This window comes from Acipenser ruthenus, unplaced genomic scaffold, assembly GCF_902713425.1.
Source record: "Acipenser ruthenus unplaced genomic scaffold, fAciRut3.2 maternal haplotype, whole genome shotgun sequence".
Taxonomy (NCBI): domain Eukaryota; kingdom Metazoa; phylum Chordata; class Actinopteri; order Acipenseriformes; family Acipenseridae; genus Acipenser; species Acipenser ruthenus.
In genome coordinates, this window is record NW_026708291.1 from 20275 (window position 1) to 41152 (window position 20878).

General features: G+C 53.4%; 2 protein-coding genes across 7 annotated transcripts; one reads left to right on the forward strand and one right to left on the reverse strand.

The window, feature by feature from the left end:
* Window positions 1-1180: 1180 nt before the first annotated feature.
* LOC117962586 (polynucleotide 5'-hydroxyl-kinase NOL9-like) lies at window positions 1181-9757 on the reverse strand. 5 transcript variants are annotated; one of them, XM_059020638.1, is made up of 13 exons: window positions 9718-9757; window positions 7223-7869; window positions 6564-6786; window positions 6331-6461; window positions 5837-5975; window positions 5616-5712; window positions 5408-5505; window positions 5161-5322; window positions 4595-4838; window positions 4312-4429; window positions 4004-4187; window positions 3570-3703; window positions 1181-2264 (listed from the first exon to the last, which is right to left on the reverse strand). In XM_059020638.1, exons 1-13 carry the CDS (start codon window positions 9740-9742, stop codon window positions 2145-2147), a joined length of 2322 nt encoding a protein of 773 aa, XP_058876621.1. In that variant the 5' UTR covers window positions 9743-9757; the 3' UTR covers window positions 1181-2144. The 5 variants fall into 5 exon arrangements, with proteins under 5 accessions (XP_058876621.1, XP_058876623.1, XP_058876622.1 ...); XM_059020640.1 differs by lacking the exon at window positions 9718-9757 and adding an exon at window positions 9138-9246; XM_059020639.1 differs by lacking the exon at window positions 9718-9757 and adding an exon at window positions 8722-8928.
* LOC117963729 (telomere zinc finger-associated protein-like) lies at window positions 9265-19311 on the forward strand. Of its 2 annotated transcripts, XM_059020642.1 has the most exons (11): window positions 9265-9389; window positions 9825-10505; window positions 10822-11102; window positions 11276-11387; window positions 12481-12573; window positions 12811-12897; window positions 13187-13341; window positions 14328-14464; window positions 15195-15359; window positions 18234-18322; window positions 18633-19311. In XM_059020642.1, the coding sequence occupies exons 2-11, from the start codon at window positions 9849-9851 to the stop codon at window positions 18987-18989; spliced, it is 2133 nt and encodes a 710-aa protein (XP_058876625.1). In that variant the 5' UTR covers window positions 9265-9389; window positions 9825-9848; the 3' UTR covers window positions 18990-19311. The 2 variants fall into 2 exon arrangements, with proteins under 2 accessions (XP_058876625.1, XP_058876626.1); XM_059020643.1 differs by lacking the exon at window positions 12481-12573.
* Window positions 19312-20878: the final 1567 nt, after the last annotated feature.

Sequence of the window (20878 nt, forward strand, 5' to 3'; positions counted from 1 at the left end):
TAATACTGATCCCTGTGGTACTCCACTGGTTAACTCGCTCCATTTTGAGGTTTCTCCTCTAATCAGTACTTTCTGTTTTCTACATGTTAACCACTCCCTAATCCATGTGCATGCATTTCCTTGAATCCCTACTGCGTTCAGTTTGAGAATTAATCTTTTATGCGGGACTTTGTCAAAAGCTTTCTGGAAATCTAATAAACCATGTTGTATGCTTTGCAGTTATTCATTTTCAATGTTGCATCCTCAAAAAAGTCAAGCAGGTTAGTTAGACACGATCTCCCTTTCCTAAAAACATGCTGGCTGTCTCCCAGGATATTGTTACCATATAGGTAATTTTCCATTTTGGATCTTATTATAGTTTCCATAAGTTTACATATAATAGAAGTCAGGCTTATTGGTCTGTAGTTACCTGGTTCGGTTTTGTCTCCCTTTTTGTGGATCGGTATTACGTTTGCTATTCTCCAGTCTGTCGGTACAACCCCTGTGTCAAGAGACTGCTGCATGATCTTACGCTCAGTGCACCCAGTTACGCGTCCTCGAGTGGGCGATAGCGTGGAGCAGATTATCATTTCAGGATTGCAGTTTGCTTACCGATGTATTTATTTATAACCCCCTTCGCTCACGAATTTTTTTTTTTTTTTTTTTAGTAGAAATTTGAAAACGGTTTGTGTCAATTCTATAAAGTTGGATAAAGTTGCCCGGACCCTAACTTTGAAAAACAAAACACACGTGCATTACAAAATATATCCATACAGAGAGGAAACGTCACGTGGTACCGTGCAATTCTACACGCAGTGCCTGAATCTATCTATCTATATCTATCTATATATAACTGATAAAATAAATGACATCGGGCCATTGCAAGTCCTCCTTCAGCTGCATGGTTGAAAATTGTATCTGAAATACAGCAGCATTAAAATGCAGCCACCTGAATATATGCTCTAATCTGTGCCGCACACAAACCACAAGCCCAGATGTACAGGGCGATGATAAAGTGGACACGGACCTGCGGCGCGCACTGTCCAGTCACCCTGGACTTAGTCCGTGCTAGTGTGCGGAAGAATGATGTGATAAAACGCGCTTTGTGTTTTTATTCCTGTCGGCGCGAGCCTGTCCTGGTTATACAGATGAATACTCAAACAAACACACGAGTCTTTAATAATGACTCAATTTCCCGGGCGTCGTCCCTATTAAAATAAAAACAAGGACAAACACACCGTGAACATTGAAACGAGATCAGTTGCGGTTCTAGCGTCGTGCTGCCGAGGGCGCCAGTGAGTCAGGCTGCTTGTGGAAAGCGGTCGAATAGGGATGACGCACACACACGCATTTATACAATGGCTCGCCCGCCCTCAGGTGGACAAAAGTGGGAACTGCAGCCCCCGCAGGTGGAAGCGCAGCATTGCAATGCGCATTGCGTGCAGGGTTACTGGCACCCAGCAACACAGAGACAGAAAACACGGTCAGTTTAATCATGCACCCCCACTCTGTGACGCGTTCAGCAAACTACAGCGTTGAAGTCTCATGACGTCAATCACTCGTAACTACCGCACAAGCGAGGGTGCTGAATTCAGAAATACTAAAATAAAACTTCTCAATAAGAACGCTTTCTTGAAATGTTCCATATTTATTAACAAACAAACAATCGCTCACACACATTTCAGGCCCAGCGTTTTTGGAAACAGGAAGAGACACGCTAGGATGAAGTTTAATTTTGTTGCTCATCCTCATGAGATGGGATCAATATTAAACTGATGGATACACCCCCCCCACTCTCGAACCCCCCCTGTGCGTTCAGTCCTCTCTGAATCCACTCCTAACACCCCCTGCCTCCCCTCGCTGGCTCACGTTGCTGTGCTGGCCTTCAGCCTTCCTTGAGCAGAGCTCTGAATGTACTGAAGAAGGCGGCTGTGGCTTCAGACAGGGCCAGGGTCAAACTCCAGTTCCATTTAAAGACAATTTTAAAAGCGACTGACAAGCAGCGACTCCCGTGTATCGCAGGAACGAGCCGCCACAGCGAGGAGCTCATGTTGACAGAACGCTGCTGACTGCAATTGTGATCACTGATGTGCTGGAATTGATGAAAGGGAATGGGCAATGGATTTTAAAAAGGGTCAGGACTCTGCTTCTGGTTCTGGTCCGGCTCAGTTCTTCCCCAGGTGCTCCCTCCTCTTCAGGCTCTTCCTTATCTTCAGCTTCCCGGCTCCGAAGACTTCAAAGCGGTACTCCGACGTGACGTAGGGGCGCTCTCCCTCGATCCCAGCCTGGAATATTGGGAGTGAATGAATGATGGGAAGAGTCTGGACTGAATCACACCCAGAACTTCAAACACTAGAGTCCAGAAACACTCAAAGAAACTGAAACAAAATCACTGTGAATGTGTGCGTGAAACATGTGAAGTGTTACTCTTCAATGCGCATGAAAATGGAGTTTTAAATAGAACAGCAGCCAAACAAAATAACAGGACTGAAGATTTCTACAGGGCTGAAGATTTCAACAGGGCTGAAGATTTCTACAGGGCTGAAGATTTCTACAGGGCTGAAGATTTCTACAGGACTCAAGATTTCTACAGGACTCAAGATTTCTACAGGACTCAAGATTTCTACAGGACTCAAGATTTCTACAGGGCTGAAGATTTCTACAGGGCTGAAGATTTCTACAGGGCTGAAGATTTCTACAGGGTTGAAGATTTCTACAGGGCTGAAGATTTCTACAGGGTTGAAGATTTCTACAGGGCTGAAGATTTCTACAGGACTGAAGATTTCTACAGGACTGAAGATTTCTATAGGACTGAAGATTTCTACAGGGCTGAAGATTTCTACAGGGCTGAAGATTTCAACAGGACTGAAGATTTCTACAGGACTGAAGATTTCTACAGGGCTGAAGATTTCTACAGGGCTGAAGATTTCTACAGGGCTGAAGATTTCTACAGGGTTGAAGATTTCTACAGGGTTGAAGATTTCTACAGGGCTGAAGATTTCTACAGGACTGAAGATTTCTACAGGACTGAAGATTTCAACAGGACTGAAGATTTCAACAGGACTGAAGATTTCTACAGGACTGAAGATTTCTACAGGGCTGAAGATTTCTACAGGGCTGAAGATTTCAACAGGACTGAAGATTTCTACAGGACTGAAGATTTCTACAGGGCTGAAGATTTCTACAGGGCTCAAGATTTCTACAGGGCTCAAGATTTCTACAGGACTCAAGATTTCTACAGGACTCAAGATTTCTACAGGACTCAAGATTTCTACAGGACTCAAGATTTCTACAGGACTCAAGATTTCTACAGGACTCAAGATTTCTTTCTCGAAACATCCAAAAATAAATGATTTTTGTATTCATGTGACCCTTTCACACACATCATTCATACACATTATATATATGTGTGTGCGTGGGTGTGTGGGTGCGTGGTGTGTGTGTGTGTGTGTGTGTGTGCGTGGGTGTGTGGTGTGTGTGTGTGCGTGGGTGTGTGGTGTGTGTGTGCGTGTGTGACACCAGTAAGACTCGAGCTGCTCCACGTCAGTGATCGGAGCTCCACTGGACTGCCTGTCTCACGGGCCCCTCACCTGGCTCCTGAAGAGGTCCTGGGGCAGGGCCACACTCCCCACCAGCAAGCAGTTCACCTGCCGCAGCCGCTCCACACTCAGAGGGGTCACGATGAAATACAGCCCACGTGCAACATCCACCCCACGCAGCACCCCTGGGGACAGAGAGAGACGCGACACCACCGCCGCCAAACCACCATTTACTGTTTATCCAAAATGAACACAGACTTTCATTAAGAAAACCTGCATCAGCTTTGACAGCCTCACAGCGAACGCAGCTGAAATCAGACAGATATAGACAGACTCGAAAAGTCAAGGCAGTCCGAGAGCTGGACAGACACACAGACAGAGACAGACAGACAGGCAGACACACACACACACACACACACACAGGCAGACAGACACACACAGACAGGCAGACACACACACACACAGAGGCAGACTCACAGACTCACCGAATCCGAGACAGTCGCAGACAGGGGTGTGAGTGAGGAGCACGGGTCCCCCCTCTCCGCTCGCCCCCACCACCCCCTCGGCCAGGCTGCACAGACCCACCAGGCTGGCGTTCACCGCGTACATCACGTGAGACGGTGCCACGTCGCAGTGCACCACGCGCAGGGCCACGGAGCGCATGGGGACCTGAGGACAGACACACAGACAGAGCAGCTTCATTCACCCAGGGGTGCTAATGGGGAGCAGTGTCACCCAACCCAGGTTTGACTAGGAGCTCGATCAGGGAAGAAGCTGAGGCGTGTCGGGTTACCTGGTAGGGGGTGAAGCTGTGCAGGGGGAGGGCCGGCCCCAGCTCAGGCTCAGCACTCTGGAGCTCACTGAAGTATCCCAGCAGGGCCAGATCACGCAGCACGTTACTACGATACCTCCTGAGCAGAGAGACATGGGGTTAGAAGAGAGAGAGAGAGAGAGAGAGAGAGAGAGAGAGAGAGAGAGAGAGAGAGAGAGAGAGAGAGAGAGAGAGAGAGAGAGAGAGAGAGAGAGAGAGAGAGAGAGAGAGAGAGAGAGAGAGAGAGAGACACACACACACTCACACATTTCTCGCAGCTCCGGCCCCTGTGAACTCCAGCAGCGTGTGGCCCCTCGGGGTGGCGAAGCAGCCGGGCTCCTCCTCCGACCTCTGACCCCTGGCCTTGGTGTGCCAGCCCGGGGCTTGGCGCAGGTAGGCGGGGCTGAGGGAGGGCATGGGCGCAATGGCGGGGTCATCGTGGGTCAGCTGGACCACGTGAGTGACACAGAGCAGACGAATGAGATCAACCAGGAGGAGCAGCCCAAACCCTGAGAGAGAGAGAGAGAGAGAGAGAGAGAGACAAATCACACAGAGAGACAGACAGACTCCCAGACAATCAGTCTACAGGTAACCAGAGTCTGAGGCAGACAGGGAAGTGATCCTGCTTCAAGTCAGGTTCCAGGTGAGTGTAGTTACACTGAATAGAGCTATCTTGTAACAATTGTAAGTCGCCCTGGATAAGGGCGTCTGCTAAGAAATAAATAATAATAATAATAATAATAATAATAATAATAATAATAATAATAATAACAACACAGACAGACTCCCAGACAGACAGACAGACAGAGAGTCTCCCACACAGACACTCGCCTCGCACCCAGCCCATGGTGTTGATGATCACTGGGCTCTCTCTCTGGTAGAAGCTCCACAGGTACTTCACAGACTCCAGGTAGCGATCGAGGTCCTGCTCACACGAGGGCTCCCCAAAATACACCATCCGACCAGGGGGGCGCTGGTGAGTGAAGGGGGGGCCTGAGAGAGAGGGAGCAGGTAAACACAAGTGCCCAGCACAGGCTCTGTGACCCAGAGGGACAGGCAGAGGGACAGGCGTACGTACCCAGCAGCGGGTCTGTGAGGGACAGCAGGGACAGGCAGCCAGGGGGAGTGAACTCTGTCTGGCCCAGATCGCACTCCAGGTAATCTACACAGGAGACACTGCAGAGAGACGCGGAGGTGAGCAGAGACTGAGACACACACACCGAGACACACACACACCGAGACACACACTCTCTCTCTCTCTCTCTCTCTCTCTCGGGGGTACGTACTGGTTCAGCAGTGTGTTGATCAGGTGTCTATTGAATGATGACTTGCCCACCCCCTTTCCCCCGCACACCAGGATCACGGGACAGCCGTCCTCCTCCTCTGCACAGACAGGGGGACACACAGAGAGAGCTTTAGCTGCCAGGTCAGTGTCCACACTCACTGAGACACTCTGAGCACAGCGTCACAGCTTTTACACGGCTCGCTTCCACACGGTCACACCTACCCCGGCAGGCATGGGCCAGCTCGCTGAGGGCGGAGCTGTAGCGCTCTGACATCACCAGGCCGCTGCTGCCGGGCAGAGACACGACACCCGCCGCGGAGAGAGGGCAATCGGGGGCGGGCTGGCGGAACCCGAGCTCCTTCTGCAACCAATCACAGAGCACTGGGTTAAACATGCAAGCCAATCACACGCAGAGCTGGGCTAAACATGCAAGCCAATCAGCGCCAGCGTGTGTACAGACAGCAAGCTGAGGTGTGTCTCCTTCAACTGACAGCGAAACCAGGCATGGATCTCACTGCTGAACATCGCTGGGGTCTGACAGTGTGAGTGAAAGAGAGAGTGTGTGCGTGTGTGTGTGTGTGTGTGTGCGCTCTCTCACCACACTCAGAGTGAACAGGGCATGTGTGTGTGCGTGCGTGTGCGTGTGCGCTCTCTCACCACGCTCAGTGTGAACAGGACGTGTGCGTGTGCGTGCGTGTGTGTGCGCGCTCTCTCACCACGCTCAGTGTGAACAGGTCCCGGTGAGCAGGCAGGCTGCAGATGAAGCGTGTTGCCTGGGTGTCCAGCAGCTCCAGCAGCAGCACTGAGGTTTCAGAGGAGACGTGCTTCATGAGATCAGAGCGGCGCGCTGGGGAGACACACACACACACACACACAGGGCTCACGATGAGTATCACAGCCTGAAACTGCACCGAGTTACACAGCGGTTTGTAAATGCAGGGGGCGTTACCTCCAGCGCGCAGGTAGCTCTTGACGATGGCCTTGGCCTCCAGGCGGCGCTCTTTCCTGGTCTTGCCCCCCGTGGAGTGCGGCAGCGCCTGGATGGCGAGGGGGCAGTGCGTCGCGGGGGAGAGCAGCGGGTACGAGGGCTGACCTTCCTCCACCGTGAAGCCGAACACACGGACACGGCCGTACAGACAGGTCAGCTGAGACTTCCCTCTGAACGTGAGGGTCTGAGAGAGGAGGGGGGAGAGGGGGAAGGAGGGGAGCGTCACTGTCTAAATCTTTATCGCTGGCACCCATTTATTTATTTATTTTCTGTGTTTTTGATTTCTTACATTGTACCAAACTGGTTTTAATTTTTCAATCTCTAAATAAAACCTGATTTGATTTGACTATTGGATCAAGCTGCACTTCACACATTCAGATCCAAACTATGACAGACACAGTACAGCCAAACTGGAGCCCACAGGAGATCGAACTGCCCGGCCCAGGGATGGGAATGAGACTCCTACTGCACAGCAGTGCCACCCATTCCAGGTTTTACTACCAGCTTGATCAGCCCCACCGTGTGTCTTATTAAACTCACAGTAAAACCAGGAACAGATCAAACCGCTCTGCAATGGGAGTCTTATTTCCATCTGCATGCACGTTAACCCTGATACCGACCTGTCCGGGCGCCATGACGACCACCGTCCTCCCCTTCCCATCATCCACTGCTGCCAGGTAGGAGGTGTCCTCCCTCTCCTCCTCGTCGGCTTGTGATTGGCTGTTGTTTGGGGGCGTGTCCTCCCCGCTGAGCTCCGTGTGGTCCCCGTTCTGCATCGCTGACTCCGCGAACGAGCGCCAGTAATCAGTGTCCTCCATCTGCATCTCATAGTCCTGGAGACCGGGGACCAGCGGCGCCCCCTGCTGGTGCTGCTGCACTCTCCCAGCCGAACCATTGCTGTGAGCGTGGGGGGTTTCCTTCCTCCCAGTCCCAGCCGGGCTTCTCTCCTGGGGGCAACTCCACTTCTTCCTCCCAGGAGGAGAGAGGCTGCTTGAGATGGGGGGAGCCTCCTGAACTCCTCTGGGCTGCCTGTGTTTCAGTCTCTTGGGCGTTGGCTGCCCCCTGCTGGTGGCTTGGTGGTACTGCCTGGCCAGCGCAGAGTCCGGGCTCAGGATGCAGGGCTCTGGTTTCGACACTAGGTGGCGGTATTGCTGCTGCTTCCGTTTCTTTTTCAATCGCCTCACTTGGGCTCTGGTGGAGTGCGGCACTTTCATTCTTTCTTCTTGGGTTAAATTATTATCAGCCGTTTTATTATTCAGACCAAATCCTGCAAAAGATACAGAAGTGTTAAAAAATGTTTATAATAAAAACGTGCCATGCAATTCTAGATTATATAACCGTCTAACAGCGCTTTAACCCATTAGCTACAAATTATTATTTAGAGAAAAAAAAAATCACAACACAAGCTGTATTTAGGAACTTCTGCAAAAAATAAAAACTCAATTCGAGTTAGTTATCACAATAATACAGCTCAAGATAACATCTACACACGTAGATGCCAATTAAAAACGCGCCAGCAAGGCAGTCCGCCCTCATTGGCGCTGCATGGGTTGAGAATGGTGCTCAGACCCGGGCTGGCTGTGCACTGGAAACACGACTCACGTTCTGCTGCGGATTTGAACCCTGATCTTTGCAACGGCACCGCGCACGCCACCCACGTTCACTGAGCCGTTTCCAAGCACGCAGGCAATACGATCGCGCCATACCGACCAGTCTGTGTTACGAGCCCAGCCGTCATAAACACCGCAGTGATTATTTGAGTTTGTTTATCAATGCACCCGAACCGGTTAATATGAGACGTGACTGAACACGGAGAGTGCGGCAGCAAGACCGACAATTAAAATACTGCTTATTAAAAAAAACACATGCAAAAATAAAATACTGTACCTGATTAACCAAAAATAAATGCAATACGAATACATACACATGCAAACAAACACTAAACAGACGTTTCTATTCAAGATTATTTAAATTTTAAACGCGCACCGTCCCGTTTTGTATCATTTGTTTTCATGCAAACAGCCACACCGCCGACCAAGTCAATGTGCTGTTTTTTTTATTTTTTGCCTCTGTTTTCACCCACCCCACACATTCATTAATAGAAGCGGGTTCTCCCCACCTGGGTATTGCTCGATCAGTACATTGTTTTTTATCAAACACACGTCGGAGGATTTTATTCTGCAAGAGACGCGAAATTATCACCGCGGCGCCCCATGTGCTGCATCCGCGCAACGCGCTGGACGACCAGCGACGAACCGAGCAGCGAGACTGCAACCGCGCAAACATCATTCACAAAGAAACCTATAAAACAGAAAGGAGAGTGAGATTTCAGGAGGAAACCTTGACGGGAAAGAAACCTTTCAGTTGAAATTTACGGTCTTCCCGGAATCTTCTATAAGGAAATATTTGTGTACACAAAGCGGTGGCCAGTAAGCTTTTTACCCGGAGTTTTTTTTTAATTTTGTTTTAATTTTCATTCTACTCTGAATCAGCAGACACGGGCCACCTTGACAAAATGATCACCAATACGCTTACTGTTTATTTATTCGTGTGATGCTGTTATATTATAAGTGTGAGGCGCTTATAATCAGTCTGGTTGCGTGTTTACTCGGGGTCCGTATTCAAAACGCAGCGTCACATCCGGACTCTGCTCAACATGGCTGCTTTCTCGCTGCAAAAACAGTAACTGATCTGCGTTTGTGTTTTTCCCGCAGGAGTCTGTCTCCAAAGCAAGGGGTCCAAACCCCGGGGTTTAAATCGAGAGGACCCCGCGACCCCTAAAGCAAGGTAAACCGCGCTGCGCCCTCGGGTTGCACTGGCGAGGAAGGGCAGCTTTAGGGACCGTCTGTAAAAAACACACAGTTTGTAGTAAACGTCGAGGCCCGGGGGGAGGGAAGGGGGGGGGGGGGGGGGGGACGTTGTTTTTTTCACGATTAGCTTATTCTAAAAAAAAAAAAAAGCTGCTCTTCCTCTTGTGCATGCAGTTTGCTGTTCTGAAATGCGTGCATGTGAAGCGGTGCTGTCCTGCTCGCCTGTAGCAAGGATGGAAGTAACGCTCTCAATGCATAGCAGTCTGATCTGTTGCTGGTTTTACTGGAGTTTTATTGTAACGCACCTGAACTAGTTACCTGTTGAGCCATATCATGTCGTGACAGCAGTGTGTCGTGACAGCCAGTCTGGTGTCGTTGCTTGATGTAGCCTCTCACTGGTTTATCTTTCCAGTGCCTCCTCCTCCTCCTGTGGAAGATGATAGATACCCGGAGCCTGCACAGCCTGGCTGTCCTTTCTGCTCTGAACCAGCAGAGGGCGCTGGGCAGCTTCTGCGACGCCTCCCTGAGCTCTGAGGAGGGCACGCTGTTCAGGGCTCACCGCTGTGTGCTGGCCTGCTGCAGCCAGCTGTTCAGCGGCGAGGGCCCGGTCCCCTCCTCCGCGGAGCCCCGCCTCCCCCAGCCCTGCTCCGCCCAGGGCCTGGCGTTGCTGCTGGACTTCATGTACACGGGGGTGCTACCCCTGACCCCCCAAAACCTGGAGCAGGTCCAGACTGCAGCCGTGGGGCTCGGGGTCCCAGAGGCGCTCAGCTTGTGCCAGGAATTTAGACGGGGCACGGAGACCCCCCCGTCGGACCCCCTGGAACCAGGGGAGGGGGACAAGGGGGGGGGAAAACCTGCAGTGACTGGAGAGGAGGGAAGTGGGGCTGGGGAGGCGAGGAGCAAACCCACAGGAGTTCGGAGGGGAGCCCTCACCACCACCACCACCACCACAAGATCGGGGCGCAGGGTTAAGGGCCCCCCCCACCTGAGGGACAGCCCCCCCAGTAACAACGCCCCCCCCAGGACTCGAAGGGTGCAGAGGGCAGCCCCCCCTAGGATGAAGGAGGGAGGGCCCAGCGGAGCTGACGAAGAGGTGAGACACATTTCTCAGCTTGCGTTTAGTTCTTTGTTTTTTGTTAATTAGTCCGCATCGCGTTCTGCGGTCAGCGTGTGTTTGATTTTTTTATAGAGGCTCTTGATCCGTTTTTCAGTCTAGCGCTGCCGACCTCTGAACTTTACAATAAGACCCTAAGAACACCTATAAGAGCTTATTAAGGACCCAAGCTAATTACAGCGCGGCCCCTTCACAGCGCTGCATTGGAGCCATAGTGACAGAACTGGTCTGTTTGTGTTCCCGTTCGTAACGAGATGGAACGGGCTGGGGGACTCACTGTCGTTCCTTCTTGCAGGAGCTACAGGACCCAGAGGAGAAGGAGGGAGAGGAGGGAGAGGAGGCAGGGGCACGAGAGGACACTGACGAGGAGTACCTCCCCAAAACCGCTGCCCCCCCCCACTCCTCCTCCACCACAGGTCCAGTGCGAGCCAGGCCGAGGGGCAGGACACAGGCCAGCGTCAGCGAGGAGAACGGAGACGCAGCGGGGACGGGCAAGGACAGCAAGAGACACCCTGTCCAGTGTCCCACCTGCCACAAAACCTTCCTCAGCAAGTACTACCTCAAAGTGCACAACCGGTACGCCTGGGTCTTGTATTGAAGCGAGCTGTGCTGTACGCTCCTGCACAGCGGAGCCGCTCTGACCGCTGTGCTGTACGCTCCTGCACAGCGGAGCCGCTCTGATCGCTGTGCTGTACGCTCCTGCACAGCGGAGCCGCTCTGATCGCTGTGCTGCTCTCTCCTCCCCTCAGGCGACACACAGGAGAGAAGCCCTTCGCCTGCGTGAAGTGTGGGAAGAGCTACTACAGGAAAGAGAACCTCGTGGAGCACCAGGCCAGGAACTGCACCAACCGAGCCCAGGTGGTGAGTGACCCCCGACCCGCACTCTAACCACACCACAGGACTGACCAGCTCTGACCCGCACTCTAACCACACCACAGGACTGACCAGCTCTGACCCGCACCCTAACCACACCACAGGACTGACCAGCTCTGACCCGCACTCTAACCACACCACAGGACTGACCAGCTCTGACCCGCACTCTAACCACACCACAGGACTGACCAGCTCTGACCCGCACTCTAACCACACCACAGGACTGACCAGCTCTGACCCGCACTCTAACCACACCACAGGACTGACCAGCTCTGACCCGCACTCTAACCACACCACAGGACTGACCAGCTCTGACCCGCACTCTAACCACACCACAGGACTGACCAGCTCTGACCCGCACCCTAACCACACCACAGGACTGACCAGCTCTGACCCGCACTCTAACCACACCACAGGACTGACCAGCTCTGACCCGCACTCTAACCACACCATAGGACTGACCAGCTCTGACCCGCACCCTGACCACACCACAGGACTGACCAGCTCTGACCCGCACTCTAACCACACCACAGGACTGACCAGCTCTGACCCGCACCCTAACCACACCACAGGACTGACCAGCTCTGACCCGCACCCTAACCACACCACAGGACTGACCAGCTCTGACCCGCACCCTGACCACACCACAGGACTGACCAGCTCTGACCCGCACCCTAACCACACCACAGGACTGACCAGCTCTGACCCTCACCCTAACCACACCACAGGACTGACCAGGCTTGATTCTGCCAGCTCTGACCCTCACTGCAGCACTGTGCTGAGCAGAAAACAATTCACACACAGTCTCTTCACAGTCTCTCTTTCTCAGTCTCTCTCTCTCTCCTGGTCTCTCTCTCTCTCAGTGTCTCTCTCCTGGTTTCTCAGTCTCTCTCCTGGTCTCTCTGTCCTGGTCTGCCCTGGTCTATCTCTCTCTCTCTCTCTCTGTCTCTCTTCTGGTCTCTCTCCTGGTCTCTCCCCTGGTCTCTCTCTCTCTCTCCTGGTCTCTCTCTCCTGGTCTCCCCTGGTCTCTCTGTCTCAGTGTCTCTCTCCTGGTCTCTCACAGCCCCTCTCCTGTTCCCAGGTGTTCTCCTGCCCTCTCTGCTCTCTGATCTTCAGTCGACGGTTGGAGCTGCGGCTGCACACGGTCTCTCACACGGGGGAGATGCCATACAAGGTATTCATCAAAGCGCCTCGCCGGGCTGCTCTGTTTCAAGCCTGCTTCAGTGCACCCCTGCAGTAGTAACTGCCTCAGTCCTGTAGCTAACACACAACAGTTAAGTGACCAGCAGAAGCATGCTTCCTCTCCAGAGCAGGGCACAGCGGTTCTTGCTGTATTTGAGCTGCTGTATGTAGTGTACACAGCTGCCTACAGGAGGCGCTCACGTTGTGTATGTGTGTGTGTGTGTTGCAGTGTACCTCGTGCACAGAGCAGTTCATGCAGAAGAAGGATCTGAAGAGTCACCTGATCAAGATTCACGGAGCCCCCAAACCCCACGCTGTGAGTTGGGTCTAAACTCTTACTACCCTTACCTGCACCCCCGAAAAATCCGTCCTTCTGTAGCTGGGCTTTTAGACTTGTATAAGTTTAATAAATCCATACGTATTGGTGTGTGAGGTCAGTTTAGTGGTCTGCAGTGTTGAGTGGAGTTCTGTTTCCTATAGACCTCTAAACAGCTCTGCAGTGCTGAGTTCTGTTTCCTATAGACCTCTATACAGCTCTGCAGTGCTGAGTGGAGTTCTCATGGTTCAGCGTGGATAGTGACCTCGTTGTGTCGCTCTGTGCGCAGTGCTCGTTGTGTCCCAAGTGCTTCCTGTCTCGCACGGAGCTGCGTCTGCACGAGGCCTCGAAGCACCGCGGGGAGAAGCTGTTCGTGTGCGAGGAGTGCGGCCATCGAGCCTCCAGCCGCAACGGACTGCAGATGCACATCAAGGCGATCCACAGGTGAGTGTGGACACTCACTGCACTGAGCCATGCCGGGCTGGAAACAGCATGGGGCAGGGAGGCACAGAGAGGCATGGGGAAGCATAGGGAAGCATTGTAAAGCACAGAGAGGTCTGGTAAAGCATAGGGAAGCATTGTAAAGCACAGAGAGGTGTGGTAAAGCATAGGGAAGCATTGTAAAGCACAGAGAGGTCTGGTAAAGCATAGGGAAGCATTGTAATGCACAGAGAGGTCTGGTAAAGCATAGGGAAGCATTGTAAAGCACAGAGAGGTCTGGTAAAGCATAGGGAAGCATTGTAAAGCACAGAGAGGTCTGGTAAAGCATAGGGAAGCATTGTAAAGCACAGAGAGGTCTGGTAAAGCATAGGGAAGCATTGTAAAGCACAGAGAGGTCTGGTAAAGCATAGGGAAGCATTGTAAAGCACAGAGAGGTCTGGTAAAGCATAGGGAAGCATTGTAAAGCACAGAGAGGTCTGGTAAAGCATAAGGAAGCATTGTAAAGCACAGAGAGGTCTGGTAAAGCATAGGGAAGCATTGTAAAGCACAGAGAGGTCTGGTAAAGCATAGGGAAGCATTGTAAAGCACAGAGAGGTCTGGTAAAGCATAGGGAAGCATTGTAAAGCACAGAGAGGTCTGGTAAAGCATAGGGAAGCATTGTAAAGCACAGAGAGGTCTGGTAAAGCATAGGGAAGCATTGTAAAGCACAGAGAGGTCTGGTAAAGCATAGGGAAGCATTGTAAAGCACAGAGAGGCATTGTATAGCACTGAGAGGGATGGTAAAGCATAGGGAAGCATTGTAAAGCACTGAGGGATGGTAAAGCATAGGGAAGCATTGTAAAGCACAGAGAGGTCTGGTAAAGCATAGGGAAGCATTGTAAAGCACTGAGGGATGGTAAAGCATAGGGAAGCATTGTAAAGCACAGAGAGGTCTGGTAAAGCTCTTTGTGTAAGCAATGCCCCACACTTACCTGTTTGTTGTGTGTTAGGAACGAGCGCCCCTTTGTGTGTGAGTTCTGCAGCCACGCCTTCACGCAGAAAGCCAACCTGAACATGCACCTGCGCACGCACACCGGAGAGAAGCCCTTCCAGTGCCACCTGTGTGGCAAGACCTTCCGCACGCAAGGTAACGAGCCGCGCCCGCACCTGGGCACAGGTAACACTGCCACACACACACATATACACCTTGGCACAGGTAACACTGCCACACACACACACCTGGGCACAGGTAACACTGCCACACACACACACACAGACACACACCTGGGCACAGGTAACACTGCCACACACACACACACACACAGACACACACCTGGGCACAGGTAACACTGCCACACACACACACACACACACACACACCTGGGCACAGGTAACACTGCCACACACACACACACAGACACACACCTGGGCACAGGTAACACTGCCACACACACACACCTGGGCACAGGTAACACTGCCACACACACACACACACACACACACCTGGGCACAGGTAACACTGCCACACACACACACCTGGGCACAGGTAACACTGCCACACACACACACACACACACACACACCTGGGCACAGGTAACACTGCCACACACACACACACACACACACACACCTGGGCACAGGTAACACTGCCACACACACACACACACACACACACCTGGGCACAGGTAACACTGCCACACACACACACACACACACACACCTGGGCACAGGTAACACTGCCACACACACCTGGGCACACACACCTGGGCACAGGTAACACTGCCACACACACACACACACCTGGGCACAGGTAACACTGCCACACACACACACACACACCTGGGCACAGGTAACACTGCCACACACGTGTGTTTCAGCGAGCCTGGACAAGCACCAGCGCACACACACAGGAGAGAGGCCCTTCCACTGTGAGTTCTGTGAGCAGCGTTTCACGGAGAAGGGGCCCCTGCTGAGACACATCGCCAGCAAACACCAAGAGGGCCGGCCGCACTACTGCCAGATCTGCAGCAAGACCTTCAAAGGTAAAGCAAGACCCTAAACCCCTGCACCAACCCGGCTCACTGCTGAGCTCTGTGCTGCCCTGCGTTAGTGACCGGTCTCCACTGAGCTCTGCGCTGCCCTGCGTTAGTGACCGGTCTCCACTGAGCTCTGCGCTGCCCTGCGTTAGTGACCGGTCTCCACTGAGCTCTGCGCTGCCCTGCGTTAGTGACCGGCCTCCACTGAGCTCTGTGCTGCCCTGCGTTAGTGACCGGTCTCCACTGAGCTCTGTGCTGCCCTGCGTTAGTGACCAGCCTCCACTGTGCTCTGCGCTGCCCTGCGTTAGTGACCGGTCTCCAGTGAGCTCTGTGCTGCCCTGCGTTAGTGACCGGCCTCCACTGAGCTCTGTGCTGCCCTGCGTTAGTGACCAGCCTCCACTGAGCTCTGTGCTGCCCTGCGTTAGTGACCGGCCTCCACTGAGCTCTGCGCTGCCCTGCGTTAGTGACCGGTCTCCACTGAGCTCTGCGCTGCCCTGCGTTAGTGACCGGTCTCCACTGAGCTCTGCGCTGCCCTGCGTTAGTGACCGGCCTCCACTGAGCTCTGCGCTGCCCTGCGTTAGTGACCGGTCTCCACTGAGCTCTGCGCTGCCCTGCGTTAGTGACCGGCCTCCACTGAGCTCTGCGCTGCCCTGCGTTAGTGACCGGTCTCCACTGAGCTCTGCGCTGCCCTGCGTTAGTGACCGGCCTCCACTGAGCTCTGCGCTGCCCTGCGTTAGTGACCGGCCTCCACTGAGCTCTGTGCTGCCCTGCGTTAGTGACCGGTCTCCACTGAGCTCTGTGCTGCCCTGCGTTAGTGACCGGCCTCCACTGAGCTCTGTGCTGCCCTGCGTTAGTGACCGGCCTCCACTGAGCTCTGCGCTGCCCTGCGTTAGTGACCGGCCTCCACTGAGCTCTGCGCTGCCCTGCGTTAGTGACCGGTCTCCACTGAGCTCTGCGCTGCCCTGCGTTAGTGACCGGTCTCCACTGAGCTCTGCGCTGCCCTGCGTTAGTGACCGGTCTCCACTGAGCTCTGCGCTGCCCTGCGTTAGTGACCGGTCTCCACTGAGCTCTGCGCTGCCCTGCGTTAGTGACCGGTCTCCACTGAGCTCTGCGCTGCCCTGCGTTAGTGACCGGTCTCCACTGAGCTCTGCGCTGCCCTGCGTTAGTGACCGGTCTCCACTGAGCTCTGTGCTGCCCTGCGTTAGTGACCGGTCTCCACTGAGCTCTGCGCTGCCCTGCGTTAGTGACCGGTCTCCACTGAGCTCTGTGCTGCCCTGCATTAGTGACCGGTCTCCACTGAGCTCTGTGCTGCCCTGCGTTAGTGACCGGCCTCCACTGAGCTCTGTGCTGCCCTGCGTTAGTGACCGGTCTCCACTGAGCTCTGTGCTGCCCTGCGTTAGTGACCGGTCTCCACTGAGCTCTGCACTGCCCTGCGTTAGTGACCGGCCTCCACTGAGCTCTGCGCTGCCCTGCGTTAGTGACCGGTCTCCACTGAGCTCTGCGCTGCCCTGCGTTAGTGACCGGCCTCCACTGAGCTCTGCGCTGTCCTGCGTTAGTGACCGGTCTCCACTGAGCTCTGTGCTGCCCTGCGTTAGTGACCGGTCTCCACTGAGCTCTGTGCTGCCCTGCGTTAGTGACCGGTCTCCACTGAGCTCTGTGCTGCCCTGCGTTAGTGACCGGTCTCCACTGAGCTCTGCGCTGCCCTGCGTTAGTGACCGGTCTCCACTGAGCTCTGCGCTGCCCTGCGTTAGTGACCGGTCTCCACTGAGCTCTGTGCTGCCCTGCGTTAGTGACCGGCCTCCACTGAGCTCTGTGCTGCCCTGCGTTAGTGACCGGTCTCCACTGAGCTCTGTGCTGCCCTGCGTTAGTGACCGGTCTCCACTGAGCTCTGTGCTGCCCTGCGTTAGTGACCGGTCTCCACTGAGCTCTGCGCTGCCCTGCGTTAGTGACCGGTCTCCACTGAGCTCTGTGCTGCCCTGCGTTAGTGACCGGCCTCCACTGAGCTCTGCGCTGCCCTGCGTTAGTGACCGGTCTCCAGTGAGCTCTGTGCTGCCCTGCGTTAGTGACCGGTCTCCACTGAGCTCTGTGCTGCCCTGCGTTAGTGACCGGTCTCCACTGAGCTCTGCGCTGCCCTGCGTTAGTGACCGGTCTCCACTGAGCTCTGCGCTGCCCTGCGTTAGTGACCGGTCTCCACTGAGCTCTGCGCTGCCCTGCGTTAGTGACCGGCCTCCACTGAGCTCTGCGCTGCCCTGCGTTAGTGACCGGTCTCCACTGAGCTCTGTGCTGCCCTGCGTTAGTGACCGGCCTCCACTGAGCTCTGCGCTGCCCTGCGTTAGTGACCGGTCTCCAGTGAGCTCTGTGCTGCCCTGCGTTAGTGACCGGTCTCCACTGAGCTCTGCGCTGCCCTGCGTTAGTGACCGGCCTCCACTGAGCTCTGCGCTGCCCTGCGTTAGTGACCGGTCTCCACTGAGCTCTGTGCTGCCCTGCGTTAGTGACCGGTCTCCACTGAGCTCTGTGCTGCCCTGCGTTAGTGACCGGTCTCCACTGAGCTCTGCGCTGCCCTGCGTTAGTGACCGGTCTCCACTGAGCTCTGTGCTGCCCTGCGTTAGTGACCGGTCTCCACTGAGCTCTGCGCTGCCCTGCGTTAGTGACCGGTCTCCACTGAGCTCTGTGCTGCCCTGCGTTAGTGACCGGTCTCCACTGAGCTCTGTGCTGCCCTGCGTTAGTGACCGGCCTCCACTGAGCTCTGTGCTGCCCTGCGTTAGTGACCGGTCTCCACTGAGCTCTGTGCTGCCCTGCGTTAGTGACCGGCCTCCACTGAGCTCTGCGCTGCCCTGCGTTAGTGACCGGTCTCCAGTGACGCTCTGTTCTTGTCTCCAGCGATCGAGCAGCTGCGGGTTCACGTGAGACGGCACAAGGGGATGCGCAAGTTCGAGTGCACGGAGTGCGGGTACAAATTCACCAGACAGGTATGCGGGGCGGGGCGGGGCGGGGCGGGGGCGGGGGCAGGGGCGGGGGTGGGGGTTATCACTCTGAAACTGTTCTGTGCTGTATTTAGATCCAGCGCTGTCCAGATCATTCAGATCAGGGATGAGAATAAGACTTTGTGTTGCACCGCAGTTTCACCCATGCCTGGTTTTAATACGAGCTTGATTAGCCCCAGTGTGTGTGTAGGTAACAAGCGCCAAGTGTGTCGCATTGAACTGCCAGCAAAAAACCAGGGAGTGGATCAAAGTGCGATGCAACGGGGCTTACTGTCTCTCTGTCTCTCTCTGTCAGGCGCACCTGAGGAGGCACATGCTGATTCACAACCGCGTGGAGAATTACAACCCCCGCCAGCGCAGACTGCGCAACCTAGTGGTGGAGGAGGAGAAGACAGCCCCCACGCCATCGCAGCCCGGGGAGGGGGAGGGTCCGCCCCCCCGTGACATCATCAGCGTGGTGATCCAGCCCGGCACCATCGTGGTGGAGGAAGTGGTGTCGACGCAGGGGGAGGAAGGGGCGGAGTTCCAGGTGGTGGACGTGGTGGAACACACGCTGATGATGACGGACAGCTACACCACCGCGCACCACGGTACTGAGGAGGGGGAGGAGCAGGGAGGGGAGGACAAGGGGGAGATAGAGAGAGCGGGTTAGGAGGACAAGGGGGAGATAGAGAGAGAAGGTTAGGAGGACAAGGGGGAGATAGAGAGAGCGGGTTAGGAGGACAAGGGGGAGATAGAGAGAGCGGGTTAGGAGGACAAGGGGGAGATAGAGAGAGAAGGTTAGGAGGACAAGGGGGAGATAGAGAGAGCGGGTTAGGTGATGAGGGGGAGGACAAGGGGGAGATAGAGAGAGCGGGTTAGGAGGACAAGGGGGAGATAGATAGAGAAGGTTAGGAGGACAAGGGGGAGATAGAGAGAGAAGGTTAGGAGGACAAGGGGGAGATAGAGAGAGAAGGTTAGGAGGACAAGGGGGAGATAGAGAGAGCGGGTTAGGTGAGGAGGGGGGAGGACAAGGGGGAGATAGAGAGAGGGTGGGGTGGGGCAGCAGGAGCAGGGAGAGGGCTAGGGCGAGGAGGCAGAGGAGGAATAGCCAGGAAGAGTCACTTCTAGATTCTCAATGCTGTTTACTCCAAATTCCTCATGAGCAAGATAAATACACCCGTGACCAACATGTAGAGAGAGCGCATTTACTCAAGGGCTTCGAATTCATCGTGCGTTATTTTTTTTAGATATCGAGTTGTAATTGCTTTTTTTTTTGTTGCTAATAACAATTAGAATTTCTCCTGTGTGTATATATTTATATAAAACTATGCATTTTATGTTTAAAAAAAAAATAAAAATAAAGAAAAACCTGCTATGTAAAATCGCAGTGTGTTCCTGTTTGGGTGTTGAGCATAGAACAGCTTGCTGTAAGAATGTGATGTGACTGAACTGCAGTGAAAGGAGGCTCTTTATAACAGAGGACAGTACTGTTAAAACTGCTTCATAGAACAGCTTGCTGTAAGAATGTGATGTGACTGAACTGCAGTGAAAGGAGGCTCTTTATAACAGAGGACAGTACTGTTAAAACTGCTTCATAGAACAGCTTGCTGTAAGAATGTGATGTGACTGAACTGCAGTGAAAGGAGGCTCTTTATAACAGAGGACAGTACTGTTAAAACTGCTTCATAGAACAGCTTGCTGTAAGAATGTGATGTGACTGAACTGCAGTGAAAGGAGGCTCTTTATAACAGAGGACAGTACTGTTAAAACTGCTTCATAGAACAGCTTGCTGTAAGAATGTGATGTGACTGAACTGCAGTGAAAGGAGGCTCTTTATAACAGAGGACAGTACTGTTAAAACTGCTTCATAGAACAGCTTGCTGTAAGAATGTGATGTGACTGAACTGCAGTGAAAGGAGGCTCTTTATAACAGAGGACAGTACTGTTAAAACTGCTTCATAGAACAGCTTGCTGTAAGAATGTGATGTGACTGAACTGCAGTGAAAGGAGGCTCTTTATAACAGAGGACAGTACTGTTAAAACTGCTTCATAGAACAGCTTGCTGTAAGAATGTGATGTGACTGAACTGCAGTGAAAGGAGGCTCTTTATAACAGAGGACAGTACTGTTAAAACTGCTTCATAGAACAGCTTGCTGTAAGAATGTGATGTGACTGAACTGCAGTGAAAGGAGGCTCTTTATAACAGAGGACAGTACTGTTAAAACTGCTTCATAGAACAGCTTGCTGTAAGAATGTGATGTGACTGAACTGCAGTGAAAGGAGGCTCTTTATAACAGAGGACAGTACTGTTAAAACTGCTTCATAGAACAGCTTGCTGTAAGAATGTGATGTGACTGAACTGCAGTGAAAGGAGGCTCTTTATAACAGAGGACAGTACTGTTAAAACTGCTTCATAGAATCGCTTGTTAACTGAATCAAATGTTATTGCAAACGATACTGAAACCCGCCGCTGTGTGTGTGTGTGTGTGTGTGTGTGTGTGTGTGTCAATGCTGTGTGTGTTCAGAACGCAGGTGTACAGATGTGGCAGACAGATGTTC